Consider the following 12,105-nt stretch of genomic DNA (forward strand, 5'->3'; position numbering starts at 1 on the left):
GATCTTCCTCACTGAGAGAGAGCAAGAGGAACATCATCTGCGGGCGTGAGAGCCCAAAAGGTCATAGATTATTGTTACTTAGTGGTGGTCATCATATCCACCTCCTGGTATGTGTGGCTCTCCATGGCTGCTCTGCAAACTGGCATCACGCTGCCTTAGAGGCAACACAAGAGGAGCAATGCCTATTTTCCTTGCAGGTTGCTTAACAAGTCATGTGCTACCAGCCAGATGACTCTGCAGTGAGTCAACAGTGTATTGCCACTTTGTCCCTGTGGCACTAAAACTGATTCATGCTGTGTTATGAGTGAAAGCTAAGTTGCTTCACTGCCTTAGTCGCTGTCAACTAATGGTGGTGGGTTTGCTTGAATTTGCTGTGGTGGATGGGCTGGGGACCATTTTTTTATGTGGGCTTCAGCTCCAGCCCATCCAGTGACATACTGGCACAGGCTCCCCAGGGAGCTGGGGGGGTCACTATTCCTGTCCTTAGCGCTGTCCTTAATGTATGCAGCCTCCATGCTCTCATGCTGAGCCTCTACTGCCACACAGCCTCTTGTTTTTTACTCAAGTTTTCCCTGATTTTACTCCTGTGAGTTAAACTACTGGGTGATGTCATGGATATCTTAATTCTCAAAGTAGTGCCAATCATCCAGAATTTTTTCCTTGGGGAAGATGATAGACTTTGATAACTCTTTCATGAAGAAACTCCTCCCAGCATTGCATGTGCTCAAGGCCATCCAACGTAAGGTTTCTAGCACCTCTCTTCTTACAGTCCTTGCTGTAATATACTAAAAATAGATGCAGAAATCATTGCAGAATCAAGTAGGTCCTACACAGGTAAGCCTGGAAGCATTCAGCTCCTTTCGAAGAATGAGAATGAGGAATGTTATTCCTCTGCCTGCTCCATAGTTGGGACTAATACTTTCAACTGAAAGATTGCATTGTTTTATAAATTGGAAAATTAATTTTGAAATGTTTGCTTGCTGTTGAGGATTTATATGAGATTAAGCCGCAGCTTTGGCTTAGGAGCTCTACCCTTGGACTATAGATCTCCTCACCCACGACCAGCTCTTTTCAGCTCCCGTCCAGTCATAACCACAGCTTCCAGGCGTGTTCCCAAGGAGGTCTTTTTCTTGTAAGCTTCCCTCCCAGTGCCTGCATTTAGCAGGCCTCACAGATTATACACAATCTTATTTCTGCATTGTATCACTGAGAAATGAAGCCAGTCCCAACAAGAAGAGATGGCTGCAGGACATTTTGCTATGGCCAACCCTCCTTCCCCAGCACTGTGCAGACTTCTCTCCTGTTGATTTTGAGAGGGCACTCAGCACCACGTGGCTGCAACACATGGCTCTCCTGCACACATCCATGCCAAGCAGAGCAGAAACGAAACACAGGCTTCTTACAAACAGGTTTATTTGCATTTTGACTGGAGCACAGATTCTAGATACAGATTTCTTCTGCACAACAGTACAATAGCCAGTGCAAAATATGCTTTTTTTTTTTTTTAATTCATGTACAAAAAAAACCAAACAAACTATAAGACAAAAAGTGTGGCAGTATTTACTCACAACTGGTACACCTCAGCCTCCAACCCATCCTCCTCTATTCACCATCACCCATCACGCTAACTTTGGGGTCAGCCTCGCCCATCTCCAATGGCTGCATTGTCAATGATGAGAAGTAACTCCCATAGCCCTTTGAAAGACAAACACTTGCCCCAAGCAAACTGGTAAAACAGCAGGCTACTTAAGGAAAAAAAGTAGGCACACTGGCTGCTTACCTGCTCTCCCCACACAGAGCAGAAGTATTTTGAGGGATGGCAAAGAAAAAAAAAATAGGTAGAAATCAGAAATGCACAAAAAATTAGGTACCAGCTTAACCTATTTTTAAACAGAGGCAAAGATACTGAAATACACCTCCAGTCTGCCTTCTGATATTCACCCACAGGAGCAATGATCGACACCAAATGCATACTCCCCATTTGGAGCAGTACCCTGTACTGTCAAGCAGGTTATAATCTTAAGAAAATACGTGCACTACTAGCATAGGGTAAAACCATTTCATAACTGAAGGAGAAAGGCAAGCCACAGTCTGAATACAACTATTTTTCTGAGAACAGTCAAAAAATGAGAACAGAGACAAAAAGAACTGTCCCAGTCATCCACCAGGCAGTTGCTAGAATTACAGCCAATGCTTAAGCAATATAACATCAAGGTAGGAAAGTCACTGTACAGATATTCTGCTTAGGGAGTAACTCTTACTAACTTAAAAGCATTGGGCCACCAATTTATCCTTAACTAATTCTCAGAAGCTGTAATATAAAGCTGCAGTGTTAGCTCAAGAACGTACTCATCTTCACCAAGGCTTGGAATTTATATTGCAGAAATTCATAAAGTTTACATGACTCCAAGTGTTCCATGCCCAAATCACCCAGAGCTTCTATTGTAGACTTTTTCTACCCCAAAATGACTGGACTTCAAAGCTTGATCAACAAGAGTTCTTTACATCGAGCTGCAGTTAAACAAAGTAGAGTACCACTTAAAGGACACGAGTACTCAGCACAGATATGTGTGAAACAATACAGCATGTATGTGTATATGTCTATATGCATAAATATGTATATGTTACATTATAAGGAGAGTGCCACTCAGAACTTCTCAGCTGCAAGAATCTTTTCACCACCTGCAAATCCTGAAAGTTCAGTTCAGTACATCTCACACCAAGATGATGAAAACTTCAGTATTTTCTAAATTGAATTATTTTTTATATTTTATTCAATTCACCTATTCTTCTATTCTTTCATCCCCAGCAGGCCCACTTTTACTCGTAGGCTTATGTTCTAGGAGAGCCCACTGAGAAGAGGACAGGCTGGGACATCACGCTACTTGTTAAAGCTTGTACCACCCAGAGCTGATAAGCATCTGCAGAGCTAAAAAAGTTTCATTTAAATTACTTTGAGGGGGAGGTTTCAATTCCTACTTTTGAACAAAGAATTAGAGACTGAAAAAAAAAATAAATAAAAAAGACTGCACTTAAGAGCAGTGTAAATGCAAAACCCCATTAATCGCAGGGAAAGGGACTTATCTCCCATACCCTTAGACTATGTAGAATTTAGACATTTATCTCAGATTAATTATTTGTGCTTCTTTTATTCTTGAAGAGAAGGTTTTCCTAACACCCAGAGATGCAACAAGTGAAAGTAACTTGTCCGAGCTAGTTGGTGTCTAGATCTTTATCGGTATGTATGCTACTGGAACACAAGCCTCCAAGTTTCTGTTGGGACAAAAGCTCAGCAAGGACTAGGTTCAACTCCGTCAAGTAAGCATAAGCCTTACATACACATTAGTTACACAGCTTAACAAATAAGCTAACATAGATAAAAACAGTAGAGCCCACTTAGTAAGACAGTATTCCTACTCTATATAATTGTTTACTCTGGAATACCTTCTTACAGTATGGAAAGGACAAGAAGATATATTGTCAAATTTGTCCTTACATCAGTATAAAATCATTTGATTTAAAGAATCTAAATGTAATGAAGCCCTAACAGAGTTATTTGCGTTCAGAATTAACCAAGCAAGTGCTACTGAAATAGCATTAGGACTTCTGCATATACTTCTTTGTAGCAAGATTTGTTTCTAAAATAACTAAGAACAAGTTATACTCTTCAAAAATAAGTGAACAGTCCTTAGTTCCTAACCTTGAGAGAAACGCTGTCTCTGTCCTTCCTTTGCACTGCTGTGTTTCAGTATTGCCATGTCCCCAGAATTTCAGGGCCACCATGTGCAAGTGAATCAGCTACTGACTACACTCTTCCTACCAACTCCAATGAGCCTTTTAAATCGCTCTCATCAGGTCAGATTCACCTCTCTGAGTTGTATGCACAGCTATGCCAGATATACAATACTGGTCCAATATTACAAGAAAGCATGAAAAAACATAGCCAATCTTCTGAAGCACCTTCCATAAAAGAAAAGAGGTAACAGCCCTGGTACACAATGGCACGTATGCAGTGGCATGCAGAGCAGGCTGCAGTGCCTGGTGACACGTATGCCTTGCAGACAGAATAAGGAACATCTACAACATCATTCAGTCCAGGTCAATAACCACAACTTCTATCATTTATGTACTTTACTTTCCTCAGAGCAGTGACAGAAAAGGGATAGATGAAGGAAAAACAGACGTAGCTCTGTAGTGCCTACATCACTTGGCAGCAAGTGCGTACTGGAAGAAACTCCCCCCACCTTCTTTAGGGGAGTTTTGAGCTGAGAGGGTAGCTGCAGGGGAGGGTCCACCTTCCACTGTAGCTCGCCTTGGGACAAAACACCTACCTGCTTAAGTGACACAAAGGCCAGCAAGAACTTTCCAATCAGAGAAGACAGAAAGGAATAGAATAGTTCACTTGAAAAGGACCTTCTAAGATCACCTAGTCCAACTGCCTGCCCACTGCAGGCTAGTCAAAAGTTAAAGTGTGTTACAGAGGGCATTGTCCAAACGTCCACTCACTGGCATAGGGAAACAACCACCTCTCTAAGAAGCCTGTTCCAGTGTTTTATCAGAAATAAAGGTTTTGATCACACATGGGCTCCCCTTCAGCTGCAGTTTCACTTCAACGCAAGAGTCAAGTTTCATGTGGCCTCAGCTTTCTCTCAGAAAGATGATGTTTTCCATCTTCCCAAAGGGCATTTTTTCCCCCAAAGACTCCCCCAGCCACTGTTTGGCCACACCTCACCTCATGAAACCACTTGCAACCTCCTCACCTACACCGCCTGGTCCTTAACAAAGCAGCCTCAAGTTCCTTCACTTACTTCAAGGGGTGGAATTGCCATGCCCCAAAGCCTGAGAGTCACTTCAGAGAAATGCTACAATTCATGGAGCATCAGGACAGCCAGTTGTGCAAGACCGTGCCTAAGTATGCAATTAGAGAAGTTGGCTGAAGCTTTTCCCATTGTAACATAGTTTTCTATTCCAGTATTATTTTTGGTGTAAAGAAACTGGTAGGGATGGGTGGTTGTTTTTGCACAAAACTTGATGTTTTTAATGAAAAAACTGTTGCTTTTCTCAGTATTTTGCTCTTTATTTCTGTAGGGAAAATTTGAAACGCATCATTTCTGTCAGAAAAAAATATCCGTCCGTGTCTGTCCGAATTTCTCCAGTGTCAGCTGGGAGCTGTAATTCACAGGCTGCTCGTCCCCTTCTCTCCCAGAAGGCTGAGCTCCCGGGCACCCCTCCAGCCTTCGTGACGCATTCTCCCTTTGATGAACCCACAGTAAGCACATCATGGGATCTGACATCCAGCCAAAGAGCTGAACCCCAAGGGAGACATGGCGCTCAAGGCACTTGAATGGTAATTTCTGAGGTCTGCAACAGTAGCTGAAACCCATGCTGCATTAAGGGTCAAGTGGATTTAATTAAATATTTCCATTTCAAAACGCTAGAACATTTTATTTAGCGTTTTTCAACGGATTATTTCTCATTAAAAAAAAAAAAATTCCATTCCAGGAACGTTTTTGGTATTTCAGCTTGCAACCCAGGTGAAATGAAAGATTCAAGTAGAACAGTTTGATGCTAGATAGCCATTTGGTTTGGGAGACAGCCTTATTAATTACCTGCCAAAAAAACAGAAGACTTTCTCCATGCAAGAAAGGTGTGATTCAGTTTGCCTTTGGACATCAGTGGAAGCCACTTTTTTTAGCTAAATGGAGCCTGGATGTTTCCCAAAAGACCATGAGAGGGTGGGGTTGAGAATAGTTGAGATTATTTGAAACAGAAGACAAGAGTGAAAAAACAAGAATACAAGAAGCAGCAACTAAGATGATCCATTACCCATGCTCAATCTAAACACTGTTTTACATACTGTACTAATTTTTTCCTCCTAACTACTAACTAAGATCAAAAAATCTAATTCCCAGTTACAGTTAAAGATAGCAGTTAATTAAGACTTTGTAGCGTGGAATAAACCCATGGTATGAATTTGTCAACAGCTCTGTAGCTTTCAATATTCAAAACGTTTCCTTGGTAAATCCTCGTACACTCAATTCAAGGAGACTATTTTAAAGCTCAAGATAGAATACAGTACTGAACTGCTCACCTCAGTTTGTACATTCCCCCTTGAACCCTGCAAAGCTGTTCTGTTGGATGGGTATTAAAGAAGCTGTCAGGTCAGACCAAGGTCTCTGGATTTTAAGCATATCTACAGGTGGAAAGCAGCTAATTGCAAGCTTCCAGGATTGACACTCTGAGTAGGGACTGGGCATCAATTCTATTCTCTGCATTGCTAAGATCATTGCTGATGCAGGATTAAGCCCCAAGCCTTCCACCTCAAAGAGTGAAAGAGGATCTCCAGGGAGCCTATGTTCATCTGCAATGGGGTGTGTGGTGAAAGCCAAAATAAAAACAAAACAAAAAAAAGCCACATTCAGCACTGTAAATAAATCAATTCACCCAACCACAAGGGGTCTAGAGAATGTTTTTTTGTTTATCTTTCCCTTTAGTACAAGGCAGATGTTTCTAAGCAATATGCAGAAACCTCAGTTTTTAAGACCGTAGAGGAAGGGAGGGAGGAAGAAACATGTACAAGCTTTGAGAGTGTTCTCAATTTCAGGTTCAAAACAAAGAAAAAAAAAAAGAAAAAAAGAATATCTGCAAAAGTAAGTTTTTCCTTAAGCTGTTTGGTAATTCTTAGTTCATAGGAGCATTTTATCCAGAAGGTTCTTCATGTTTCCAGTCTAAGTTGTAGCAATCTCAGTGAGGCACTAAATTTTAGGCTGTCAAAGTCTTTCTGTGCAGCAGGGTCATTTTAAAATGATGTGGTAGCCATCATTGCTTTCAGCTGTAACAAAGAAAATGCAAAGCATTTTTTCATCGATTTTAGAAAACAACACGGATGAATAACTCCAGATTTTCTTAGTTTTCACTAGTTTGCATTCTTGTTCCACAATCCAGTCACAACATTCAATGCTGAACATCTAGGTCAAAGCATTTACATCATTTACATTAAAACAAAAAACAAAAAACAACAATAACATACTAGCATTCCTCTTTGCTTTAAGACTTTCTGCTCATTTATGTCAGAGGTGTTGGTGGAATTATGGAAATCTTGTAACAGTGTAACAAAGGAAAATACATATCAGTCTATCAGTAAATTGATGCAACTTCTTGACTTCCTTCAAAAATTACATTAATTTCCTCTTCAGGACACCAGCACTGAGTTTGTGAAAAAGTTTAGTTCCACTGAACAGAAAAAATATCTTTAGAAACATGTAATAAGAGCACCAATATTTACCTTTTAATGTGCTGATAACGAAACAAGATTCATCCTGGAAGTTTTGCACCATCTGAAGGGAAGAAGAAAAAAACCACAATGTTTTTAGCCATTTAATTCAAGTTTCTTTCAGTGTCAATACCAACTTTAAAGAAAAGTTATTAAACAAAACCTAGTGTCCATATATTTCTCAGCAATCCTGTCCATAGATTATTAGAGGTACATGAGTGATTACATGAGGTCCTTGCAGCTGCTAATGTGCTTAAGAGAAACTTACATTGAAGTGCTTTGCCTGGAACTGATCTGGCTGGTTCAGCATTTTACCCATCCTATTTGCAGCTCCTGATCCTGTAATTTCTTTCAACACTCCAGCTAATCTATTAAGTCCATTAAGAGACATAATCTTTAAATGATGCTACACCATTTCAGTCTGAAGACAGGCCCTCTCCTAAAAGCCAGCAAGCGTAATACACGCATACACACAGGTGTGTGTATACATGCACACATTCAGCAGCACCATAAAACTCAGTTGTGTTTACATTAGGCTCTGGGATAATACCCAGAGGTGTCCAGCCCTGAGAAATATGCTCCTTACTGAGTAAAGAAATATTGTTAATATGAAGTCATTTCAGAAGTGTCCAACCAGTTATTTTGGCCAGACAGTAGCTGGAAATGCTGTGACTCAGTGGTTAATGGAGGTGATCAGAATCTCTCTATGATCAGCCAGAGAATCCAGCTTTATTCAAAACCTTTCTCCTAACTACTGAACAATATTCAGTATATAGAGTAGAGCACTTTCCACCTGCAAGCTCTCACAATAAACACCCTCTTCACCTGCTCCTGCAAATCAAACTTCACTGGCCAGTCTATGTGCCTGCATCTAATGATGCATGAAGTACATTCATACAGCGCCTCACTCTTGCCACTACACTACCAGAACAAGGAAAAAAAAAAAGCAACCTCACAAAATAAAAAATAAAGCAATAGGCATTGTTAATAATTGACTTAAGTAAATAGTTAGAGCCTTATACCCAAGTTAGTTCAGGCAATTCCCCTACCAAGAGTTGCCTTCAAGCACTTCACGTCCATAAAGCATTAAGGTTTCAGATTTAATCAGGCTGAAATAGCAAGGAGACTTCAGGAATAAGCATTACGCCCTTCATTTTAGGCTCCTGTTGAGACCTATGCTCTGCTTCATTTGTTTTAAAAATGTTTCTTACATATGAAGCTCCCTAAGTGATTCTGCTGCATTAATGAGCAAGTCATTTAAGGGGGCGAAAAAGAGGAAGAAGGGCAACTCGCTATTAACCTACAAGTTAATGGAATGGACTAAATTAAGCCATCATAAAATGGGACACAAGCAGTTAGCAGAGGTTCATGAAATCACAGTGCACATTTACACAGCGCTAACTCTGACCTGGTAGTCAGCCAGTCATTACTTGGCTCTAATGACTGGCCAAGATGTAAGACTAATTGCCCTAAAGATTTGCAAACTTGTCTTCTCCAGAAAACTTTCCTATTTATTTCTAAAGGATCTCACTTCAGATCTTCATTTAGGAATTTGTTTAAGCAGCCAAAAAGGAAATATATGTTCTAATAACGCAAAAACTTTAAAAATCACACCAAAGTCAATGTTATGCATGAATGATATAAGTTGCTTTAACTTTTTGGGATTGATGATCTTGCAAAGTTTCCTCAAAAATTCATTCCATAATTGAAAAGCTCATTCTTACTTCAAGAAGTCAGACAGCTGTTACAGCTCTGATAGTTTGCTTTAAACCCTTACCTCATTGCTCACTAATACATGGATCCCTGTGGGTCCCTGACGATAGATTCGATTTATCTGCTGAGGAGAAATGCTGTACAAGTTTGCAATCTTCTCCATTAATTCCAAGGTGGTCAGCTCTTCCAAGAAGATTGCATGATATACTGCAACAAGTTGAAAGTAATTATAGAGTAATTATAGAATAATAATTACAGATAACACCAAGATGTTCAATATCACCAAATGGGTTTAAGATCAAGGTTCAAATCCTGACAGTAAGAAAGCAAGCTTAGTACATTGAAAGATGATCCAAATAAGCCACTTGATGATTTGTAGAATAGTTAATATTTGGGTTCATCAGGCAAATAAGACCCATGTCAAATTTGCCCAGAGAAAATCATAGGGACTAATGAAAACTTGTATCATAGGGCACAAAAAAATAATAATCTTATAGGGATGTTAGTATTGTTGGATAATCTACTTTTAAATTTTGATATTTTAAGCTTCTGATAAGTAGAAAAATACATTATGAGATGTTTCATAGAAGTATTATTTTATTAGATGTTATAACCTAACAGAATCAAAACTGGGATAAAAGGGGCTTCTTTAAACACGTAGGATACCAAGCTGTACCATGCAACGGAGCTCAGGCAGAAAGTAGTCTTTTCAGAAAACAAAATCCATACATAAAAGCTTACCACAAAGACTGCCATCTCCATTCTCTCGTTTTTGGTGGAGATGGGATCTGTTTTGCTCTGGTTCTTGACAGACATAAATTGTCATCTTGGGCCTTACATTTCTATGGATTATTAAAAGATAGTAATGAGTTACTAAGACCTAAAATTGTTCCGCTCAGCCCCAAACACTGAAAGATAGAATCATCCAGACTGTGCATAAATAACCAACTAAGAAGAATAGCCTTGATTCTGATGGCTAAACGATGTAGGAGGTCTGGTAAAGGCCCTTTGGGAGGTGGTGGCAGATTGTAGAGCACCTTAACCTCCTTCAGGGATGGATAAGAATAAACAGTATTCAGCATTTGCAAAGCAGTTCATCAAACCCTTCTTTACTGATTTAAATTCTGACCAGATGAAGAATTTAAGATGTTGTTGCCATTTAAATTAAATTTTAGAGTCATTTGATTTATTTTTTTGTTCTTTTGTTTTATATGTCGCGTGTGAAATAGACGCAAACTATCAGCTGATAGCAAATAAACCACTGGAGATCCACATTATACTGCTTCATTTTTAACACGGGTGAGAGTTTGGTAGCATTTCTGATCTCTGCTTGAATTTGAATACCATTATCATCTCCAGCCTTTAAAACTACCTTTTGAGGTGTTAAAAGGAGGTCTAAGTGCTACAGCTCTAGGATTAACTTATAATAAACAATAGAGGTATATCAATTGGTGCTGCCATAACAAGGAAAGTAGGAAGGAAGAAGTACAAACCTTCCTTTGATTGCATTAAACAGCCGAATTCCATCAGCAGGCCCACAGATTTGAACAAAATCTTCTTTGGACATCTTCAGTAAGTCAGCACCTACATATTTCAAATTGATTTTTTTTCAGAAGTTAAGCAAATCTTAGCTTCCAAATTGCATGTATGGGCAACAGAAGAGAGAAGGGAAAGGGAATCCACAAAGTTAAACTAGATAGATTGGACAGGCTGCAAATTCAGAGAGTTGTACGCTACAAATCAATCATTGAGAAATAGAGTGCAAGAAGCCATCAAAAGAGCAGTGGTCCACAGGAAGATATTCAAGCCAATACAGAACCAAGCTTCATTAAATGTCTCAATTTTTTTTGACTGCCACATTCACCAGACTGCCTCAGAGAAAGGCCCCTCAAGGCTTCAGTGTCTTTAATACTACCCCATTCCACCATCTTACTACTGTGTACAACAACCTAACAGAAGGGTACAGCGAAGATGGAGCCAGACTCTTCTGAAAGGTGCACAGTGACAGGGCAAGAGACAGCAAATGGAAGTTGGAAGATGGAAAAAATACAGATCAGGTAAAAGGGAATTTTTTTTCACTACAAGAGTAATGAAGTATTTGAAGAGATTATACAGATCACAGAATCATGGAATGGTTTAAGTTGGAAGGGACTTTTAAGATCATCTAGTTCCAACCCCCTGCTATAGGCAGGACACCTCCCTCTAGACCAGGTTGCTCACAGCCCCATCCAGCCTGGCCTTGAATGCTTCCAGGAAGGGGGCATTCACAGCCTCACTGGGCAACCTGTTCCAGAGTCTCACCAGCCCTCACAGTACAGAATTTCTTCCTGATATCTAGTCTAAATCATGGATTGCCCAGCCTTGGAGGTACTAGGAATGCAACTGCACATGGCCCTAAGCAATTTGATCCAACTGGATTTCCTTCAAGCAATGTGTTGGAGCTAAAGAACTCAAGAAGTTCCTTCCAACTTCTATTTCTACAATATATGTTTTAGCAAATGCTAAGCAATCTAAGAACAAAAGAACAAGTATACTGGATCAGATCAGTGAACCCACCAACACTGGCCAGCAGCAGATGCTACTGATAGGTAGCACGAGCTGGACTTACAAGAGAGAATAAAGACAAAATAATTAGATTATTTAAACTCACCAGAAAAACTTGAGAAGAGTCTACAGAATGGAGAGAACCTATTACGATGAAGCCACTGCTGGGCATCTTGAATAGAAGCAGAAGGAAGGAGATGCTACATTGCAAAAAGAATAAGAAGGTCTTGAAATGAACTGTGTTCACCAGTGTCCTAAAAAAGAAAAGCACCACATTAACATGATCTCAAATACTTACATCATTGCTGGGAGGCAGGAGCTCCACTTGGTGGGTTGGAGAACTGTTGCTAAAAAAAATTGTATGAAGTTGGAAGAGAAAAAAAAAACAAAAACGTTATTTTAAATTTTGCATTGCAGTGCCCAACCTCCTCCCCCTCCTCTATTTGGTTCAACTGTTACAAGTTACATATCAACTTGGCTTTCACCTCTATCACATTTTTAAAAAAGATACCCAAAATCCAGACCAAGGACAAAAAAGAACTGATTGAATATCTGCTTGAGTTTTTTGTTGCTCA

General features: G+C 39.8%; 1 protein-coding gene across 1 annotated transcript in view; it reads right to left on the reverse strand.

Moving 5' to 3' along the window:
* Positions 1–1,396: 1,396 nt before the first annotated feature.
* TFCP2L1 (transcription factor CP2 like 1) overlaps positions 1,397–12,105 on the reverse strand; it is a 33,951-nt gene continuing 23,242 nt past the window's right edge. The window contains exons 9-15 of the mRNA XM_085228062.1: positions 11,829–11,877; positions 11,637–11,730; positions 10,480–10,570; positions 9,728–9,828; positions 9,051–9,193; positions 7,286–7,337; positions 1,397–6,832 (exon numbers count right to left, since the gene is read on the reverse strand). Coding sequence (XP_085084188.1) covers positions 6,795–6,832; positions 7,286–7,337; positions 9,051–9,193; positions 9,728–9,828; positions 10,480–10,570; positions 11,637–11,730; positions 11,829–11,877 — 568 coding nt within the window. The 3' untranslated portion in view covers positions 1,397–6,794. The remainder of the gene's footprint in view (positions 6,833–7,285; positions 7,338–9,050; positions 9,194–9,727; positions 9,829–10,479; positions 10,571–11,636; positions 11,731–11,828; positions 11,878–12,105) is intronic.

The sequence above is a fragment of the Meleagris gallopavo genome, chromosome 7 (assembly GCF_905368555.1).
Source record: "Meleagris gallopavo chromosome 7, MGAL_WU_HG_1.1, whole genome shotgun sequence".
NCBI lineage: Eukaryota > Metazoa > Chordata > Aves > Galliformes > Phasianidae > Meleagris > Meleagris gallopavo.